The sequence below is a fragment of the Peromyscus californicus genome, unplaced genomic scaffold (genome assembly GCF_007827085.1).
Source record: "Peromyscus californicus insignis strain IS unplaced genomic scaffold, ASM782708v3 Scaffold_4__1_contigs__length_199733344, whole genome shotgun sequence".
NCBI classification, from domain to species: Eukaryota; Metazoa; Chordata; class Mammalia; order Rodentia; family Cricetidae; genus Peromyscus; species Peromyscus californicus.
In genome coordinates, this window is record NW_026294562.1 from 142,554,117 (window position 1) to 142,577,398 (window position 23,282).

Genomic DNA, 23,282 nt, shown 5'->3' on the forward strand with positions numbered 1-23,282 from the left:
ACTGGTTTAACTGACATGTATGACATTTGTCGTTTACTACTTGTTAGGGTTTATGTTTCCTGTATAAGCAGTTTTTCTCATTGGTAACACTTTATCTTGTGTGTTAAATGAAATAATCTTTTAAGCTTAAATATTTATAAGAGGGACTATCTTTTTAGAAAAATTGTTTTACAGACTGATAATCTTAGCTACATTCACCTTCCCTCCTTCTGACACTTCAGAAGCTACCCGTTTCAGAACTCACTTCTTAACAAAAAAAAAAAAATTAGATTTGAATTTTCAACTATGCAGTTTCACTGTAAACCAGGTTTGTAGAGTATTAAACACAGGTTTTTTTTTTCTTTTCAGAGCATTTCAGTATGTAGGATGATAATAATGTTGTTTCCCTGAAACAATATTATCTCCTTTCGTACCCCACCATGGTCTGGAACTCAGCACCTCAGCTCAGCTCTGAGTAGTTTTTTCATGGTCTGCATTTCCTAGGTGTGCTGCCATGCCTGCTGCTTCTGCTGACTTATAATATCACACTGCACGTTTGTTTACAAAAAAATATTTACATGATATTCAGTATGTCCGGTAAATGCTGACTTATTTAATAAAGTAGAAATAGTTTATTCTTCCAAATTCCCCAAAGTTTTTTACAAATAGTCAATTGAGGTATTTTCCACAACTTTGTTTCTTGTGCTTAAACCTGTCTGTGTAACTTGTCATGAGTCCTCCCAAAATCTCTTTCCCTTTTATTATTATGTATGTTTATGGTGGAATTTCTTTAAACTGATAAACAAAAACAAAAAATGTACATTACTACTAAGTAATGACAATGAGAAATTTTAGGAGGATAGAAAACAATGGAAGAAACTCTGAATTCAGCATGGAACATGGGAATTTCAGCCAAGAACTCATAGAAATCAATATTATAAGAAGATGGGAATTCTAGCTAAACTGACTTAGGATTCTTGTGGAAGCCTCCTAAACATTAAAGCCAAGCTTTCATGTTACTAGAGTATTTAGGTTAAAACCCTAGCCCTGGCAGCCCCTACTAGCTAGACTAGGCCACCAGTTCCTAAAATTCTCATTTAATAGACAAGTAACACTTAAAACAGGGAAAGATTTGTTCAATTTGGTCACATGGGAAGAAGAACAAATAAAAGACTTTAGTTACCTTTCTTCAGGGTCCTGACATGAGGTTTACTTTTAAACAGAGTGGAAGAAGTACACAGAATTCTGAAGTTCTGATCAAGGTGTGTTCTCCCTCATCACTGAGCCATCATCTTCTGGTCCAGGTCTGTCCTGCAAGGCATTCTAAATAAGATGTCTGAACTGTGAAACTTATTATTGGGAAACATGTTCTCCCTCCAGCTGGCAGCAGGGCTGCATTGTTTCTCTTACCCCAGCAGAGGATTCTTAGGGAGGTTTAACTTATTTAAAATTAAATAATTTTAAATCAGATAGTCATGTATATTTTTAGGCTCTCTATTCTCCTAATAGTGTGAAGCAATATATGGCCTAAATCCAGGCACAGGGAGCAAGCAAAGGGACCTGATAGTTGAACTGGGGATGGAGGAGGATGAGGAAGTAACAAGGATGGGGATTCCTGATATTTATTCACAGAGCACTTACTAATAGTATATTTTCATAAAGAAAATATGTGTCAGCCTAGAAGACTGTTCAGGAAACAGATAAAACATACATTGGCGGTGTATTTTTCAAATACAGTGTAAAGGGATATAAGAACATCAGAGTTCATAGGCACTATTTCATGTCAGTTATAATTCTGATATAGAAAATATGTGTTATGTTTTATGAATTAAACATATTCACTTTTTTTTGTTTTTTTGAGATAGGGTTTCTCTGTGTTGTTTTGATGCCTGTCCTGGATCTTGCTCTGTAGACCAGGCTGGCACCAAACTCACAAAGATCCACCTAGCTCTGCATCCAGAATGCTGGGATTAAAGGTGTGTGCCACCACCGCCTAGCAATATTCATAATTTTTAAGTCAACAGTGTAGCTAGAGTTTTCCTGCCTGGCCCACAGTCAGGACAAATCTCTCTCACCTGCCAGTCCTACAGCCGCTCAAACCCGACCAAGTAAACACAGAGACTTATATTGGTTATAAACTGTATGGCCGTGGCAGGCTTCTTGCTAACTGTTTTTACAGCTTAAATTAATCCATTTCTATAAATCTATACCTTGCCACATGGCTCGTGGCTTACCGGCATCTTCACATGCTGTTTGTTATCGTGGCGGCTGGCAGTGTCTCTCTGACTCAGCCTTCCACTTCCCAGCTTTATTCTCCTCCTTGTCCCACCTACACTTCCTGCCTAGCCAATGGCCAATCAGTGTTTTATTTATTGACTAATCAGCAACACATTTGCAATACAGAACATCCCACAGCACAACAGTTTCTTTTGGAGTGTAAACACAATACTCCTTGCCTACAGGAGCCCAATTCTTCACCTTCCTACTTGGGTAAACAGTATTTTACCTATTCTCTTTGTTTACTAATGACCAATGGAACAAGTCCTATCCACCTCATGACTTTTTGTTTCCTAATAAAACTCTATTGAAACACAGCCACAACTATCCATTCAATTACTGTCTAAAGCTGCCTTTATGCTACATAGGCACAGTCCAATCAATTGTGGCCAGAGTGAAGGACCTCCAACAAAGTCAGAATTAAATGTTCTCTGTCCTTCATACTATGCAATGTGCATTCTTGGGATAAAGCTTTAGTATGCTATCTAGAATACCATCAACCTTTGAAAAGAGGTGTGGAACATTTGTGTATATAAACAGTTGTACTGGTCTCTTAGCAAAGATTACTCTTTCCACAACTTCCCAGTATTCTGTATGCTTTTGGCTTCCCTTTATGTTCATATAGCAAAGACGATGTTTATATCAAGAGTGATTGGACAGAGGATAGACAGACAAAAAGAAAAGATACAACAATGATAAGTGGGAATAAAAGTTGTAGCATAAAATACACATTTCCTGGGGTACAGAGCAGACTTGGGTTATCCCAGCAATAGTAACAATAAAAAGTGAGGAGAATTGGCCCAGTGTACAGGAGCTCCAAGTTCTCCAAGTGGTGAAAGGTTCCTACTTGTGTGTTGATGACTTTTCCATTTCTATTGTTACAAGAGTCACTGTTCCCATGGCAACTGGGTTGACAGAGGATTGTGACTTGAAAGATTGGAGAAGATAAAGGAAAGAGAGGAGAGGGGAAATATACACTGAGCTCTTCTTTCAGACCTCAGACTAGAACTGCAGGACTTCCTGTGATGCCCTCTCTGCACTTTATTGGGTTACTAGCATTTTACAAGAAAAGAAAATTAATGACTAGCTCAGTAATACTTAAAAACACAGCATTCTTATTTGCTTTCATTTCTACTTCTTTTTGAGTCTGCAAATACCCCATATATTTGATCCATGCTACATAACAATATGGAACAACAGAGCTAGTACATATGTTCTACTTTTTCTACAAATTGAGACCTGATGACTGCTTGATTACTTTCAATTTCAGAAAAGAAAAAGAAAAGAACTGAGTGATTTGACTCAAAAATGCACATTTTTATTCTCAAACTATAAATTCAACCTGAGAAGCATTTCAGTAATTTACAACTTCCACTTATGTTAGTGTACTCCGATTAGTATTGTGAATAAAAGTTTAACTATAATGTTGCTGTTGGCTACTTATTTCTCTGAACAATGCTGCTTTTAATCTGAAATACTTTACAGTTGTTAAGCAATATATCCTAGCTCATTATTTCTAATAAATTCAATGTAGCACCTCTACTAGCTATCAAGATAGAGAACTGGCTTCTGGCCTCTGTGATTCCATATATATATATATATATATATATATATATATATATATATATATATATATATATATATATATATATATTTGGTTTTTCATTATATTTTCTTTTTTTTTTTCCAGAGCTGAATGACCAAACCCAGGGCCTTACCCTTGCTAGGCAAGCCTCTACCACTGAGCCAAATCCTTAACCCCATTTTTGGTTTTTTTTTTTTGGTTTTTTGAGACTGCGTTTACTCTGTAGCTTTGGAGACTGTCCTGGAACTCACTCAGTAGTTCCACCTGGCTCAGTCTCCTGAGGGGAAATAGCATGTGGCTGGTTGTAGCTAATGCCCAAGGAAGACATGAACTCCAATAGAAGATTTTGTTAACTTATACATACCTTATGCTTATGCAGTTTACATATGCTGCCATCTTTAAATCTCTTTTAGGTCCTGACCCAAGTTACATTTCAAACAATTCAAACAGAAACAAGACACTGCAAGTCTGGCTAATTGGGAAAATGAAAGATTCACACAGCAAAGATATTGCTACAATTATTTATTTTTATTTACCTATTTTTTTTATTCTACATATCAACCACAGTTTCCCCACACTCCTCTCCTCCTATTCCCTACCCCGACCCATCCCCATCCACTCCTTAGAAAATGTAAGGCCTCCCAAGGGAGTCAACAAAGCTTGGCATATCAAGTTGAGGCAGGACCAAGCTCCTTCCTGCTGAGTCAAGGCTGAGCAGGATATCCCACCATAGGCAATAGGTTCCAAAAAGTCAGCTCATGTGCCAGGAACAGATCCTGTACCGACTGCAAGGTGCCCCACAAACAGAACAAGCTACACAGCTGTCACCCACATGCAGAGGGCCTTGTTCAGTCCCATGCAGGCTCCCTAGCTGTAGGTCTACAGCCTGTGAGCTCCCATGATCTTGGGTCAGTTGTTTCTGTGTGTTTCCCATCATGATCTTGACCATCCCCCTTGCTTATAGAATCCCTCCTCCCTCTCTTCACCTGGACTCCTGGAGCTTGGCCCAGTACCTGGTCTTGGACATCCACATCTGCTTCCATCAGTCACTGCACTAAGGTTCTATGATAACAATTAGTGTAGTCTCCAATCTGACCACAGGAGAAGGCCAGTTCAGGCACCCTCTCCACCACTGCCTGAAGCCCTAGCTGGGGTCATTGCTGTGGACCTCCAGGGGGGCGGGGGAGCCTCCCTGATACCAGATCTTTCCTCAATCCCATACTGGCTCTTGAGTTGGAGGCCAGCCCGGGCTACAGAGTGTGTTCCAGCAAAGACTCCCAAAGCTACACAGAGAAACTCTGTCTCAAAAACCAAAAAAAAAAAAGAAAGAAAGAAAAAGAAAAAGAAAAAAGAAAAGATCTCTCTCTAGTCACTTTCCCTCTCTGCACTCCCCTAACTCGACCATCCCCCATCTTCAGTCCTATACACCTCCCTCCCCACCATTCCATTGTGTATATATCCCATACACCATACACAATCCATTGTGTATATTATCCACATTCTAATGTATAATGTGGATTTTGATCATTTTAAGCATGTATGTGATATATTCTGGACATGTCATTCCCTTCTTATCCTCCACCACAGTCACCAACCTTTCTCAAAATACCCACTTCACTTTCATGTCTTTATGTTTTGTTTTCATTTGTGACCCACATGGTGTATCCCGGGACACTCATGTATATCATGTTGTCTTTAATGATTGCTTTGCTGATGGACATTTATATTGATTCTAGAAATTAGTCGTTATGAATAGTCTTACAAGAAACAGCAATGTGAAAGTTTCCTTGTGACGGATTGACCTGGGGTGTTTTGAGTAAATATGCAGGAGTAGTGTAGCTGGGTCATATATTAGAACGTTTTTGATTTGGGGGAACCATGATGCAGTTTTCAATAATGGCTGGACTATTTTACATTTCCATTAAAAATGTTTAAGCTTCTGCCTTACAACTACATCAGCATTTGCAATTATCTGTTTTCTTAAAGATTTTCATTCTGACAAGGGTGAAATGAAATTTCAATGTAGTTTTAATTTTAATTTTCTTCAAGAGATATTTTGATTGAACATTTTTCTCATGCATATAGACTATTCTTTGTCTTTTAAGAAGGGTCTGTTTATTAAATTAACTCATTTCTTGATTTAGTTCATTGACTTCTTGACATTTAGGATTTTTAAGATCTTTACATATGCTTTTCCCCCCGGCACACCACTGATGATCTAGAGCACCACCAATGATGCTGTCCTCATGGGGATTGTAAGAACAAACCGACCCCAAAGACTCCTTTCTGCCAAGGTGTCCCAGTCCCTAAAATCTGCTTCTTTGACTCAGGACTGAAGAAGGCAAAAATTGATGAATTCCCACTTTGGGACCACATGGTGTCAGATAATGAGTAACTCTCTTCTGAAACTCTGGGGGATGTCAGTATTTGTGCCAACAAACACATGGGAAAGAGTGGTGGCAAGGATGGCTTTCATATTCCAGTGGGACTCCACCCTTTCCATGTCATCCAAATCAACAAGATATTGTCCTGTGCTGGGACTGACAAGCTCCAGACAGGTATGCATGGTGCCTTTGGGAAGCCCCAGGTCACAGTGGCCAGGGTTCACCTTAGCCAGGTCATCATATCCATCTGCAGCAAGCTGCAGAATAAGGAAAATGTGAATGAGGCTCTTTGTAGACTCAAATTCAAGTTCCCTGGCTGCCAGCAGATCCACATCACAAACAAATGGGGCTTCACCAAGTTTAATGCAGATGGATTTGAAGACAAGGTTGCTGAGAAGTGGCTCATTCCTGATGGCTGTGGGGTCAAATACATCCCCAGCCATGGTCCCTTGAACAAATGGCGAGCCCTTCACTCCTGAGGGCTTCCACAGTGCTCTCTTGGACCCAAACAAATCATGTTCAGTAATAAATCCCACATCCAGTATGCTTAAAAAATTCTTTACATATTATAGATATTATTCTATTATCAGATGTTTGCTTAGCAAAAAATTACTCTCATTCTGTGGATTGTCTCTTTACTCAGTGGTTTTCTTTGCTGTGGAAAACATTTGTAATTTTACCTAATCTCATTTGGAAATTCTTGGCATTATTAGTTGAGTTAGGGGAGGCTTCTTCAGATAATCTTTGTCCTGCTCCAGAGACATGAGGTACTTACTTTACTCTATTTTTCTTCTAACAGTTGCGTTAACAGTGCTTTGGGTATTCCATTGCAAAACTCCTTGATTTATTTGAAGTTGATTTTTTTACAGAGACAGAGATAGTTTCAATTTCTAAACATTGTTGTCCTTAGGGTCTTTTCTTCAGTGTCTATTTTTGTCATCCCTCTCAAAATCAAGGCACTGAGGATAAAGGAATTATACTCAAGTCCCTTATACTGTTATATTGGACATTGGGTCTTTTTGTTTTGTTTTGTTTTTTGAGACAGGGCTTCTCTATGTCCCTCTGTCTATCCTGGAACTTGCTCTGTTGATCAGGCTGGCCTCAACTCAGGAATTTGAGGTCTCTGAATCCTGAGGGCTGTTTCTGTTTTGCGGTCAGCATAATGCTGTGTACTTATTTATTTATTTTTAAATTTTACATACCTACCACAGTTTCCCCTTCTTTTCCTCTTCATGCCAGCCCCAAGATCTCACCCTTTTTAATACATCTGTAGTATAACTTGAGATCTAGTATGAGGACATTTATAGCACTGTTCTTTGTGCTCAGAATTGCTCTGGTTGTCTAGGATATTTTGTGCTCCTGTAGGAATTACAGGATTTATTTTCTACTTCTGTGCAGAATGTCATTAAAATTTTGATGGGAATTGCACTAAATCTATAGATTATCTTTTTTGTGGTTTAACTCTTTTTACAATATTAGTTACTCTGATGCATGAACACGAGGATCTTTCCATCAATTTCATTCTTCAGGATTTTAAGTTTCTCATAACAGAGGTGCTTCACCTTCTTAGTTATGTTTATTCTAATTTAATTTAAGAGAGTGTTTCTCAACCCTTTGTTGACAACCACTTTGGGCATCAACAATCCTTTCACAGGGGTCAACTAACACTGTCAGAAAACACAGGTACTTATATTATGATTGATAACCGTAGCAAAATTGCAGATATAAAGTAGCAACAAAAATAATTTTATAGTTGGGGGTCACCACAATATGAGGAAGTGTATTAAAGGTTCATAGCAATAGGAAGGTTGGGAACCATTGACTTAGTTATTGTGATTGGGATTACTTTATTTATTATTTTATATTTTTCATTTCCCTTCTCTTGATTTTTTGCTCTGATATTTTATCATTTATTTCCATCTAGTTCTGTTGCTTTTGACTGGTTCTTCTGTTTCCACAGGTTTAAAATACATTGTCAAGATGCTGAATATTGTCCTGTATTACAATGCATTTAGTATCCTCCCCTGTATCCTCCACAGCCAAACTCTATTTGTTTTGATGCTTATTTCCTTTCTTCACAGGACCCCACACTGAGGAGAACCTTAAGCTGCAGTGTTCATCATCTTTTTTCTGCGATTTCCCTTATAGAGTGTTGACTACTTAGAGGTAATCCTAATACTATGCTGATGCTCCAATTTATGGCTTCCTAGAAATTACAGAAAATATATTAGGGTATTATGTATATTTTTCACATTTGACTCTTCATCATTCTCTTTTTCTATACCTCTTGTTTTCCTCTTTCCTTGTCTTTCTTGGTTTCCTTGTTTTGTCTTCATGCTTCATCTTAACTGCAAAGATCAGAGGTCTCAACCCTATCTTTGTCAAGGCCTAGTCCATGTCATATGAAGGATACACAGTCAAGAAAAGAAATGAAGAGCCTAGTAGAGCAGTCCTTAAGGAGTTTATGCACACACTAGCATAAAAGTATTATTTGGGGCCCTAGAAGTGGCTGTCTAGGTGGCCAACCCCATTACCAATTCATAAAACATTTTAATCTCTTGTTTTTTGAGGTACAGCATTCAAGAACAACCTCTGACATTCAGAATCTTTACAGGACTAGGATGATCCTCTCTGTGGAGTGAATAATTACCTATAGTAAAAGCTATGCAGGAAATTGCCTCATGGAAAGGCTGTTGCGACACAACTGACCTTTTGACTTCATCTTCGTATATGGTCATTCTGCCCTAGAGTCTTTCTGGACAAGAGGTAAGTACGTTTTTGTATTCTGCCTAAAGCTGACCATATTAGGCAACACACTGAGAATCCATTCACATGAGACATAATTTGTTTGCACAGGGTGAATCTCCTAGCATGACTTCCTTGTGGGTTTTATTTGAATTTATGTGAAAGGGTGAAGGCTTAGGTGTTCCTGTCTGGTCATCTATGAATCTTTTAATATCTCACTTTTGTGGACTCCTTGGACTCCCTCCACACATTGCTAGGAATTATACCCAGTGTTTTGCATGGGGTCGGTTAAAAAATTCTACCACTAAGCTACAAAAACAGTCATCATTAACCTAATTTATAACATCTAGATCAGGCGAATTGAAAATGGCAAAAACAGAGACATTGTGTGTTTTGCCTCCATAAAATTCAGCATAGTATATTTAGCCAAGTCTCCTTTCACTTTACCTTCACTGTGCAAATGAAAGCTTTTGAAAAGAAGCCCTGTGTGCATAGATTTGTTGACACATTACAATTTCAGTACTGTGGAGACAGTGAAATATTGCCAGTCTGGAGACTAGTTACCTTATCTTGGGCTAATGCCAGGACTCCAGAACAGGCATTTCTTGACCAAGTTGTGTTAAAACTAACAGATTGTCACTAACAAATTAAAAACAAAATAAAACAAGAAACCTTTTAGAGTCTGTTACGTTAGTAGTCAACTAGCTTCTACCAACCCCGAAATGAATAATGTCATCAGATAGTGCCTTAGACCAACAGAAAAGCTTCCCCCATTTTGATGTATCTGTCTCTCTGATATACTTCCCAATATATTTTAAATTTGTCTTGATTTATGAACTTGTTCTGTATAAAATCTATATAAAAAAATTCTTGAAACTGCTTCCATGTTTGAAAATGGAATGTGAGGTAACCTAAATCTATGTTTGTAAGGCATGGTCACTCAGAATGGATCCAGAATAAACTACCTTTACTCTGTTTATGAAGAGAGCTATGGGTTTTGCATTGACACTTGTCAGTAATTAAGATAGTGCTATTGAAACTAATCTGTAATTCTACCTTTAATTTATCCTTTGTCATTAATAACTTTCATTCAACTGTTACCCTACTTCAATAGGCAGGTAGACTGCTCACCATGGAGTCTGCCATGTTGTTCCCACACCACTGCTTAGTTCTTAGTTTACTTGCTGAACTTTCAAATACAAGACCATTTACAAGGACGATCCAAGAGGCAGGAGGTTTTTTTTTTTTTTTTTTTTTTTTTGACATCTTTGTATTCAGGAGCAGGATTCGGCCATCAAGCAGTCTGACAGTAATACCCCACAGTCATCATTGCAGCCTTCCTATTTCCCCAAAAAAATTTCCATGGGAGCTTGTTTTCTAAGTTCTGGAAAACCACTCACAACTAGAGTCACCTCAAAACTGCTCCAAAGCATCCTAATTATAGAGCCCTAACCCAACATTTCCCTGAGCCATGCCCCAACACTGGTGACCAGCATTCAACTTCTTCTTCCATAGAATTCAGTTTTATGCCTCCCCCCAGAAAAGTGAGATCATATAATGTTTCAGTATTTATCTGTTTCTGATATATATCAAAAATGCATATGTGTGTATGTGCATGTCTTTAAATTGGTGAAAGGCACAAATACTTTTGAGTGACAGATCTTGATTTGTAGAAATGGTATTATCATGTTTTATAACTTGGAGTTTTCCTTTTATGAATCTATAAATATATATTGTAATCTTCCAGATAGTAATATTTACTGATAGTGTTGCTCATATGCCCAGTAATATATAGCCATATATTTGCTGTTTATGTTTTATCTTTTTTTTGAAAGAAGATTTCATGTATCCCAAGTTAGACACCAGATTGCTATGTGCTGGAGTCTTGAAAATTGTACGGTCTTGCCTTAATAATCTTTTTTTCCAGATGCCCAGAAGAGAAGCTACAAACAGAGTGAATTATTTTTGGGAAAAGGATCTAAGTACACCAATCTCTTTTGTCTGTTTACTTTATTCCTGTATGATAAAATTCTATCTACACAGTTTCAGTTCTGTTCTCATGTCTAGCTCCTTTTTGGCCTGGTTTCTCTCTATATGTATCTGCCTTCCCTCTAAGTTCTATCTTAATTTTCTCACCTTAGTTCTGCCCATCTAGGTTCTCATCTATCTAGTTCTTTCCCATATTAGCTCCTCTCCCATCTCCTTCATTCTCATCTTGTTCTTCCTCATCTTGTTCTTACCCATCTTCCTCATCTTCCATCTTGTTCCTCTGGTACTCTCTTCTAGCCCTTTATCTAGTTCTTCTTTATGTCTCAGTTTGTTCTTCTCCATTTCTTACCCATCTAGTTCTTTGATTCTCTTTTCTTCTCTGTCTCACCCTCCCAAGTCTTTGAGGTTTACAGTTATTTACCCATGAAATAGCAATGCTCTGGTTAAAGCAAGGTCACCAGGCTTGAATTACCTCAGGGTCAAAAGGAAGGGTAATAAAATCAAACCAAAAAGCAGTAATTGTCAGCCATTATCTGCAGCTCAAAAGGGAATTGACCATTGGGGAATAAAATCAACTGAGGGCTAAATTTGGTTAATTTCTGAGCAAGGAGGATTTTATGTGCTCAACTATATTCTTAGAAGTGGGTAGTTAAAGTGTTAGGAGTCTATCAGTGACAGGTGGAAATAAAGCTGCTTTATTTTTCTTTGGCCCCTTATCTGTCCAAGCTATCTTGATGACTCCAGTTTTCTGGCAGGGCAAGGGAGTGCATTGGGTGACTGGGTTTCCTGAGTCAGCTTGATGTACCTGTAAGTAGTAATTAGGTTCTGACTTAATAGTTAAAATTGGATCTAAAACTAGAGATAAGACTTTGGAAAGGGGAAAGGTAAGTTCAATTAGCACATCTGCCAGGCCTTCTCAAACAGATAGTCTGGATTCTTAAGTCTGTTCTTAGAGTGTACAGAGGTATCTCTGATAAGACACTTTATCCACCTGGGGATGGTCCTGGCCAGGTCCCACTAATTATGATAATGACAGAGGCCTGAAATTAGGGATCCTTGCTGCATTACTGCTCAGGAAGTTATCTAAATATTCCATTAGTAGAGGGGAAATAGTGCCCTTTGAATGATGGAAAAGCTACAATAGCACACAAGAAATTCATGGTAGGAAATGGTAATAAGCAAAGGCCAATATCACCAAGACTCCTTGAGCCTCACCTTGACCTCTGAAAGGCCCTGAATTTCTTCCAGGTATTAGCTTGTCATATCAGCTGAAATCCTACTTCCTATTACTGCGGCTTGCAGCAGTGGAGAATAATCTGGATTTTCTGATCCTCCTTCCTCCATGTCCTGGATGCTGTTATTACAGGTGTGCACCTCCATGCTCTGTATTATAATGTACTGGGAATGGAGCCAGGAAAATACTAGTCAAGCACTTAACTGAGCTTCTTTAACAGTCCATTGTAAGAGTGTCAGTCATTGAACATCAGACTCTGCAGCACCCACTTCCCAATCAGAGCCCATTTTGAAAACCATTATTCCTGCAGAAAACAACAGTCTATGTTCTACATGTACTCTGGGCCTTAAGAAGTGAGGCCTCACTGGACTTTGGTGGTACAAGTCTTTAATCCCAGCACTTAGGGCGACAGAGCAAGTGGATCTCTGTGAATTCAAGGCCACCTGGTCTACAGAGTTAGTTCTAGGACAGCCAGAGCTACATCCCTGTCTGGAAAAAAAAAACAATACATCAACAACAACAAAAAAAGAAACAAAATGAATGTGAGACCAAGCTTTGACAACCCAGAACCCCTTCATGTTAGGAATAAAAAATCCAGGGTAATCTGTTGGGAATACCTGCTTAAATTTGCAGAACACCCTTCAACAGAAGTAAATTTATTACAAAGAATCAACCTTAGAGTGTTTGTGTCACTTTTGCTGAGCAACAACCCAGAAATTCATCATCATTCAGTGCATAGCTAGTTTCCCCATTTCTTGTAATGTGTAGGCAAGGAACCAATCTTGCAGAAAAGTTGAGCCTTAAGGGCCATAATTGTCTCTGCTCTGAAGTGCTGGCTAAGGCAGGCTACATCCTATTTTGGTTTTCGTTTCTGTGGTCATTGGAAATGGACTTGTTACATTTTCTATATTTTATACTTATTTTCAACTTTTAAAATTTTTTTTCTTAGTTTTTTTTGGGGGGAGGAAGTGGTTTGCTTGTTTATTTTTTGTTCAGTGCTTTGAAACCGGGTCTCACACTGTAGCTTAGGCTAGCCTCATACGCAATAGTCCTGCCATACCCAACACTCTGTTTTGGTATCACCTGTATGCACCACCTTGCTAGTCAGTATTACTGTTTTAATACATGGATTTATATCTACCATTGCTAGAATGTTCACATATGGAATTCAAATTTGAAAATATCTAAAGTCGGGCAATTGGGGCCCACACCTATTATCACGCTTCTGGGAAGTGAAGTTAAGAGTATCTGGAGGTCAGAGCCAGCTACTGAGTCTCTGTCTTACATAGCTGTGCCAGGTGGAGCATGCCTTTAATCCCAGTACTTGAGAAGCAGAGGTAGGTAGATGTCTATGATTTTCAGCCCAGGCTTGTTTACAGATGATTAAGTTCCAGGCTAACAAGACCTTGTCTCAAAACACTAAAATAAATACAAATAATAAAATATCGACCTTCTCTATTTAGGCTTTTAATTATTTCATTTGTATCTGACATTACAAATGTCTTGACAAAGCTTTTGTTTATATGACAAATGAAAATACTTCTGTAATTATGCTATGATTACAGAAGTTGTCAATTTATATGCCATTTTCAATATATTTTTGTGTTGTTTTAATACCTTTGTCAAAATTTCTTGAAATAGTTCTTGATACTTTTAACGGCACAGTGTATTCCTTTCTGTTTCAGTGAGATTCATTTTAACCACAATTTGCGTTCAATTAACTACGATATATTTCTATAACCATAGCTGTTATGACAGAGGCCAAAGAAAAGGGCTCTTGGTTACCTATTTTCTGCAATGACACACACGTTCTCCTAAAGGATCACATGAATTTTGCATAACATATAAGTATTCTGATGTGTTTGTGTGTGTGTATCTATGTGTAATATTTGAAATGTATTCAGCAATAATATTAAAGCACTGCAAAACTAACCCTTAATGTATATAAAGAGACTACTAAAACAGAGTCTTCATGTGGAGAGAGAGATTGGCTTAACACAAAGTAAAACATGGAAAAGTATGAAATTATGATCCAGGAAAAGTTAGGGAGGCCAGAAGATTGATGATTATTGAGCATTACTAGGAATTCTGGCTGAAGTTAATTCAGTGTGACAAGATACCATGGATTGGGGGTGGCAGATGAAAAACATTATTCCATATCTACTATGGGATACTCTTGTTAATTTAGATAGCAGGGTCTTTGCAAAAATTGAAAACTGCTGAGACAGTCCTAATCAAAAGTGGGAAATCTGACTAAAGTTGTATTAAGCAGAGAATTTTTATAAAGAAATTAATTTTCTTGTCGTTTGTGATTATGATATTTAAACCAAACATTTTTTTCATAGGAGGCAAGAGTTATATACCATGATATATACCTCAGCCCAGAAATTTAACATTTTATGTAATACCTTCTCTTTTTCCATGTATAGACATCCTTACCAAGGAATAAGAATGATATTTTGCACGGTGTCTATATTTGTATACTTGTATTGATTTTTAATCTTAGCATATGAGAGTAGTCATCTGAAGACCAAATTCTCATTTATCGGCTCTGCTCCTTTAAGTTTCGATTTCCCATCACCACCAGGTAGGCCTGCTGCTTCCTATTCAATAAGCTCATCAAGCCGTTTAGAGACTTCCCTAATCAGACAGACAGCTAGTCTGCTCATTCCCACCCCAAACACCTCCTTAGCTCTTTAGACACTTGCTTGCCCTGACCCTCCATCTAGATCCACACCTCAGGATCCTGTGAGACCTCCTTTTTCTGCCTCCCAGGTAGGATCTGCTTCTTACCATCCCATTATCTTCCAGTTCACTGTATTACATCTATGAAATGTTACTCCCCACTCCTCAGACTAGCCCTACTCTACCTAATTGTAAAATAAAATAAAACTTGTAACATATTCCTTCTATAGAATTGATTCCAAGGTTTTTCTGGCCTCCTCACTAGATACATAAGACACTTTGCCTTGCATAAATAGAATTATTACAATCTCTCCCTCCTTTTTTTTTTTTTTTTTGGTTTTTCAAGACAGGGTTTTCTCTGTGTAGTTTTGGTACCTGTCTTTGATCTCGCACTGTAGACTAGGCTGAACTCACAGGGATCTGCCTGGCTCTGTTTCCCGAGTGCTGGGATTAAAGGCGTGCGGCACCAACACCTGGCCTGCAATCTCTTGTCTATTCCTCCTTAACTTCCACTTGCATGTACACTGTTTAACTCCTTCCTCTACCTGCTATTGGGTATTTCCCTTTAATCAGAAGCTTGCCTCCTATTGATCAAGCAGTGTAATTTTACTTATAGGTACAGAACTCAGTCTTTTCTTCCCTATTGGATATTTGCTTTTCTCTCCAGCAGTTCTCCCTAATTGTAATATTTCTCTAGCACTACCAATTGTTCCTCAAATTTAATGGGCATTTGCTTCACATGGGAGCTGTTAAAACACTAGGTATAACCTTCACCTAGGCATTCAAATTCACAATGTCTAGCTGGGGTCTTTGAATTTCTATTTCATCAAGTGTCAGCTGTGCTCTAAAGACAAAACTAAAATAAATTACTACTGGCGAGATTGTAGTTCTCTAACTTTGGATCAACAAAAGTCCATGAAATACATCAAATCTAATGAGGTGTCACAGCTGAATATCATATTGAATATGTGAGTGTTAATAAGCTCAAACTCAATCCTACTAAATTTATATTCATATTAATTCACATGTTCCTTACAGTTTAGTAATGACTGTCCTAGATTGCCTCCTAAATGTCAATTGGCAGGAGCAAAGTATGTCTCAGATTTGGTAGCTGGGTTCCATTTTTTGGTCATTATTTATTTTAGAATTTCATGTATGAATATTATATTTATATCATTTTGAGTCCCTCCCTTCCCCCTCAAACTTCTCCTGTTCCCCCCAACTCCTTCTCAAATCCATGACCTCTTCTTTAGCTATTATTATTATATATAACTTGTGAAATTAATTTAGTGTTGCTTGTATTTGTTTGTGTTTAGGGATGATTCTCTTCCCCTCTCTTCCATGCTCCCTTTTTACTCTCCTGGTATCTCTCTCTGGTTAACTCCAGGTTAACTCAGGTTGCTCACATCTAAAGATTCTGAAATAGCATCCACAAATAAAAGAAAACTGCCAGTGTTTGCCTTTCTGAGTATGGGTTGCATCCCTCAGTAGAACATTTTCTAGATCCACCTTTTACAGACAAATTTCATGAATTCATTTTTCTCGAAATTTGAATAGACTTCCATTGTACATTTGAACCCCCTTTTCATTATCTATTCATCAGTTTCAAGACATTTAGGTTGTTTGAATTCCCTAGATATTGTGAATAGAACAGAAAAACAATACTGAAAAAGTTTCTGTGGATTTGATGTCAAGGTCTTTGAGCATATGGCAAATAAAAATGATATAACTGGGTTATAGGATAGATTTCCTTTTAGCTTTTGGAGAACTCTCTACATTGATTTCTACAAGGACCCCACCAGAGTGCAATCCTAGCCATCAGTAAATGAAAACTCCCTTTCCCCATATCCTCACCAGCATGGTTTTTGGGTTTTTTGGTTTGGTTTATTTTGTTTCTGTTTTTTGTTTGCTTATTTGTTTTGTTTTGTTTCTTAGCCATTCTGATTGAGGATAAATGAAATTTCAAAGTGTTTTCATTTTCCCATTTGCTAAGGAAGTTGAACACTTTGAAAGATATTTTTGCCATTTTCATTTATTTTATTAATTATTTGTTTTCATTTATTTGACATCCCAACCACAGTTTCCCCTCCTGCCTTTCCTCTCTTCCCCTTTCCTCTCTTCCCCATTCCCCACCCCCACACACCACAGCTACCCTTCCCCATTGACTCCTCTTCTCCACTAAGAAAGAGTCAGGCATCCATGAGCATCAACAAAGCAAGACACATCAAGTTGAGACAGGGCCAAGCTCCTCCCCCCCTGCATCAAGGCTGAGTGAAGCAACCCAACAGGGGGAATAGGTTCACAAAAGTCAGCTCAAGTGCCAGGGACAGGTCCTGATCCCACTGCTAGGAGCCTCACAAACAGTCCAAGTTACAAAACTATCACACACATGTAGAGGGTCTAGGTCAGTCTCATTCAGGCTCCCTAGCTGTTGGTCCAGAGTCCCTGAGCTCCCAGAAGCTCAGGCCACCTGTTTCTGTGGGTTCCCCATTTTGATCTTGACCCACCCCCACCCCCTCACCCCACCTCATACATTCCCTCCTCCCTCTTTTCAACAGGACTCTTGGAGCTCAGCCCAGTTCTCAGTGCTTGGCCTTGGATCTCTGCATCTGCTTCCATCAGTTACTGGATGAAGGCTCTCTAATGACAGTTAGTGTATTCTCCAATCTGATTATAAGAAATGGCCAGTTCAGGCACCTTCTCCACTATTGCTAGGAGTCTTAGCTGGAGTCATCCTTGTAGATTAATGGGAGTTTGTCTTTCACCAGGTATCTTCCAAATCCTGAACTGTGCCTTTCTATCAAGACATCTCTTTCATTACTCTTTTCTTCTGTCCTGCCCCCACCCTGCCCAATCCCATCCCTCATATTCCCATACTCTCCTACCCCTCCCCTTTACTCAGGAAATCTCTTCTATTTCCCCTTCCCAGGGAAATCCTAGCCTCTCTTGGGCTGTGGATTATAGATAGCATGATTATCCTTTACTTACACCTAATGTTCACTTATGAGTGAATACATACCATGCTTGTCTTTCTGGGTCTGGGTTACCTCATTCAGGATGATTTTTTCTAGTTTCATCCATTTTCCTGCAAATTTCATAATATCATTTTTTTTGTTGTTGTTTTCTTTTTACCTCTGAGTAATGCTCCATTGTATAAATGTATCACATTTTCTCTATCCATTCTTTGGTTGAGGGGCATCTAGGTTATTTCTACATTCTGGCTATTATGAATAATGCTGCTATAAACATAGTTGAGCAAGTGTCCTTTTGGTATGATTGAGCATCCCTTGGGTGTATGCCCCAGAGTGATTTCATTGGGTCTTTAGTTAGATTGATTCCCAATTTTCTGAGAAACTGCCATATTGATTTACAAAGTGTTTGAACAAGTTTGCACTTCCACCAACAGTGGAGGAGTGTTCCCTTTGCTCCACATCCTCTCCAACATAAGCTATTATCAGTGTTTTTTTTTAAATCTTAGCCATTCTGACAGGTGTAAGATGGTAGGTATCTCAGAGTCATTTTGATTTGCATTTCCCTGATGACTAAGGATGCTGAGCAATTCCTTAATTGTCTTTTGGCCATTTGAGATTCTTCTCTTGAGAATCTCTGTTTAGATCTTCATCTCATTTTTTTTAATTTGATTGTTTGGTATTTTGATGTCTAGTTTGTTGAGATCTTTGTATATTTTAGAGATCAGCTCTCTGTCAGATGTGGGGTTGGTGAATATATTTTCTCATTCAGTGGGCTGTCCTTTTGTCTTATTTACCGTGTCCTTTGCCTTACAGAAGCTTCTCAGTGTCAGGAGGTCCCATTTATTAATTGTTGCTCTCAGTGTCTGAACTACTGGTGTTACATTTAAGAAGTAGTCTACTGTGCCAATGCATTCTAGGCTACTTCTCACATTATCTTCTATCAGGTTCAGTGTAACTGGGTTTGTGTTGAGGTCTGGAACTCTGTTCAGATCCATAACCTATTTTTAACTGGGTTATTTATTTATTTATTTATTATTTTCTTATTCCTTTCCTTTTGTGTTAGTGTTCTTTGTATGTTATGTATATTAATCATTTATCAATTACATACATAACAGATTATCTCCCACTGTGTGGGCTTCATCTTCACTCAATTGATTGTACTTTAACTGTACAGAAGTTTTTCAGTTTTATAAAGTTCTGTTTGTCAGTTCTTGGCCTTAAGTCCTGATTAAATGGAGTCCTATTCAGAAAGCCCTTTCTTGTACCTGTATCTTCTGGTATATTTTCTATGTTTTCTTCTGGAAATTTCAGCTTCTCTGGTTGTATATTTTAGGTCTTTGATCCATTTGGGGTTAACTTCTGTGCAAGGTAATAAATGTGGGTCTAATTTCACTATTCTACATGTTGACATTCTGTTTTTCCACGATCATTTGTTAAAGAAGCTATCTTTTTTTCTAATGTGTATTTTGAAATCTTTGTCAAACATCATATGTCCATAGTTATGTTCACTCATGTTTGGGACTTTTATTTGGTTTCATTGTTCTGCATGTCTGGCTTTGTGTTAGCCCCTTCTGTTTCTATTATTCCAGCTCTTTAGTTTAGCTTGAAATCTGCCATGGTAATCCCTTCAGTATTGTTCTTTTTGCTCAGGATCGCTTTGGCTATCCTAGGTCTTCTGTTATTCCATATGAATTTTAGGATAAATTTCCTTTTCTGTGAAGAATGTGGTTGGGTTCTAAATCAGCTACAGCCTAAAGTTCATTTTGAAGAGTTACTCAGGAGGTATCCTTATTATTTTTCCTAAATGGCAAGGATTTAAAGTAGATAATATTGGAATTGATGGGGGGGATATCATTATCAAAGCTCTTATCTAACTTTATGATCTTGACTTCAATTTATAACACTTGAAACAAAGAGATTTCCTTACAGGAATTTAATATTTCCCTGAATCCACAAAGCATCTGATATGTAAAGTCTTGCCAATTTTTGCCTGAAGGGGATTTTGATAAGGTATAGAAGTGACACACACTTAAGAACACTCTCAATATTCTTGTTACCCATGGGTAATAATGTAAAAACAGGACCATTTAGAGTTTATGGAGATGAATCTACAAGTTTAGCTTCCTAAAGGCAGACAAAATAACATTTAGGAAGATTCACAAGGCTGGCCATTGTGGAGTACAACTCTAATCCTAGCACTTGGCAGACAGATGCAAGATGTTTGTATGATTTTCAGTCCAGTCAGGTGTACATAGTGATTTCTAGGCCACCAAGAATGAATCCTTGTCTCAAACAACAACAACAACTACAAAGATTAACATGATTCAGGTGAGCAAAGTATGCTCAAAGTTCATTCAGGGAAATCATGCCCACACAAATTCAAATGTGTGCATTTACTGCCTGAAAACTACAGGTTCTCTAAGGAGTTTCTCCTGTAATGTAAACCTGCAAAGAAATGACTGCATTCTTTTGCTCTGTTTGAGCAGGGTCTTCCTTCTATTACTTTTAGGACTGTTTCACTCTCGAGTTACAGAAACCAGAGGCAAGATAGTGTAGCATGAATCTTAAAGGTACTTATTAGTAAAATCAAACCTGAGGCCAGTTATTAGGGTGAATGCTGGAAGATCAGAGAAGCAGAACAAGCCACAGCTACCTCATCTTGCCAGTTCCTCAGCTGATCCTGTTTCCTCAGACTGGAAGCCTCTGAGTCCTCATCCAGTATGAATCTCAGCTGAACTGCTGCTCGAAAAGCCGGAAAGCTTTTAACTAGCCAAATGCTGCTAGTTTCTGGTCTCCACGCCTTATATAACTTTCTGCCTTCTGCCATCACTCCCTGAGATTAAAGGCTCACTTCTTGGGATTAAAGGCATGTGTCACCATGCCTGGCTGTTTCCAATGTGGCCTTGAACTCACAGAGATCCAGAGGGATTTCTGCCTCTGGAATGCTAGGATTAAAGGCGTGTGCTACCACTGCCTATCCTCTATGTTTAATATTGTGGCTGTCCTGTTCTCTGACCCCAGATAAGATTATTAGAGTGTACAATATTTTGGGGAACACAATACCACCACAAGATAGTATAGATATTAAATTAGACAGCAAGCTGAATGTGTTTCTCTGTGTCATTTTGTGCTTAAAGAGTCATTGAATACCAAGACAAGTTAAATCACATTTGGCCTGGGCTGGACCTACTTCTTGCTCTGCATTTTTCCTGTCAACTGGCTCATGCTGAAGGAGAGCAAAACTATGCAGGTCAATTGTGGTTGATTCTCTTTAGTTAATTAACTCGCTAAGCCATCTTACTAGCCCGTATTTAAAACTGTATAGCAACACTATATGTAATAGTCAAAGCTATATAATTAGATTGAATAAATGAAAGCATATGAATTTAATAATCTATACATGTAAAAACCTGGTAGAACTTCATAAACATAATGGTGAATACAGTCCACGTGAATCAGACCTAGTAATGCACACCTGTAATTCTGTCGCTTGGGAAATAGAGATAAGAGGATCAGAAATTTATAATCATTCTCAATTATATAGTGGCATGGAGCTCAGCCTAGAATACATGAGAACTTGATTCAACACCCGCCCTCAAAAAAAATCCATGCAAAACACACTTGTTTAGGCCTATCTGTGTAACTTTGAAAAGAAAGGGATCTATAACATCAGAATAGGCATTAAGTGGAGCAAGAAACTGCACCTTGGTAATAGTCATTGGAATCCTATTCTCATTTGGGAGGATTTGCTGTGATGGATGTAAGATTGGTATTTATTTATTTTTTATGTGAGTGCTTTTATAATTATACAAGAGCAAGGAGCATCAACAAAGACACAGCAACAAAGTGTGGGGGTGGGGCGGGTAGGGGCGCCTCCTGGAATCAAAGCATTAGCGGATATTTGACACCAGGAATGCAAGACCTTGGAGCCCTCTGCAGCCTCTGATCCAGTGATTCTGTCTGGATCACTCTACTCTCCTGGGTAAATGAAGGGTTGCAAAAATGTGTATGTGTTTATCACAGCATTAGTCAGAACAGGAAGGATTTATCCTGTTGATAGTGGGTTCGGTAAATCACAGCTTCACTGTTTTTGTTTGTTTGTTTGTTTGGTTCTCCAAGACAGGGTTTCTCTGTATAACAGTCCTGGCTGTCCTGGAACTCACTCTGCAGACCAGGCCAGCCCTGAACTCACTGAGATCTGCCTGCCTCTGCTTTCCAAGTGCTGGGATTAAAGGCGTGTGCCACCACTGCCAAGCTCACAGCTTAACTCTTGACAAAATACCTGTGTGCCATTACATGTTGCTCCCTGGACGGCAGGCTTGGCATCTCAAGATTGGTATTTTTGTTGTTGTTGCATTTTACATTTCTGTTTTCAAAATTTCTGTATTAAGTGAGAAAAATGTCCTTATAAAACTACTGTCACTAGTCTTGGTTTCATGTGCTCCTACTACTTGGAAGGTAAAGGAAGGCAGATCAAGATCAGTTCAAGGCCAGCCCAGGGTACATGAGACCATGTGTCAAAAGCAGCCTGAAAATAAAATGTCTTATACCTGATTTATGATACATAGTAGTGGTTATGCTTTATCAAAATGGTTTTAAATGATGTTGCTCTCAGATGTTTTCTTTCAAATATAATGATTAAGAAGCTAGTAAGAAAAGTGATGCCAGATATGACCACCTTCATCACTACCACAAAATCCCTAGTCAACATTTCTTTGAGACACCCATACCCTTGCTGCTGAGTGTTTTTCTTTGGTGCCTGAGCTCCTCTTTTGCTTTTAATACTTGTGCTTAAAATCTATGTTAAAAATAACTTCCAATAAACTCCAAATTTGCTTTACAAAAAAAGGGAAGACTTGGGGCTGAGTAATGATTCAGTGGTCAGGAGCACTGGCTGCTCTCCCAGAGACTCAGGTTTGATTTCTAGCACCTACATAACAGCTCACACTTCATTCCCAGGGAATCCAATTTCTTCTAGCCTCTACAGTGGCAAGGCATGCATGCAGTGCACATGTATGCATGCAGGTAAAAAATACCTATACACATAAAAACTGAATTTTTAATAACAAAAACCCTGAAACACTGTCATCATCACTAGAGGTATGTGGACTGAATGAAAAGATAAAAATGGTTCCATAGATCCCAACTAATTCTTGGAATTATAGACATGTGACAACATACCTCACTGCATCCTGTTCATTATGACTACAAATTCTCATTTGTCCAGTAAAAATAAAGTTGACCATATTGTTCTTGCATATTCGCTAATTTTTCTTTCAGTGGTGTGTGATTTGAAGCTGGGCACAGGTTGCACTTCTATAATCCCAGTACTGTTGGTAAAATATAAGACAATCAGTATTTAAAATTGCTCTGAGCTGAAAAAGGAGAATTTCTTTTAAAAAATAATTTGGAATCATAAATCAGAGGTAGAT

At 38.3% G+C, this 23,282-nt stretch overlaps 1 protein-coding gene and 1 pseudogene across 2 annotated transcripts in view; both read left to right on the forward strand.

The window, feature by feature from the left end:
* Window positions 1-6,077: 6,077 nt before the first annotated feature.
* On the forward strand, window positions 6,078-8,299 carry LOC128124725 (60S ribosomal protein L10-like; annotated as a pseudogene).
* A 2,583-nt stretch (window positions 8,300-10,882) lies between these two features.
* Snurf (SNRPN upstream open reading frame) overlaps window positions 10,883-23,282 on the forward strand; it is a 36,787-nt gene continuing 24,387 nt past the window's right edge. For both annotated transcript variants that reach the window (XM_052761324.1, XM_052761325.1), the window contains exons 1-2: window positions 10,883-10,952; window positions 12,208-12,325. In XM_052761324.1, the coding sequence (XP_052617284.1) occupies window positions 10,898-10,952; window positions 12,208-12,325 (173 nt within the window). In that variant the 5' untranslated portion in view covers window positions 10,883-10,897. The remainder of the gene's footprint in view (window positions 10,953-12,207; window positions 12,326-23,282) is intronic.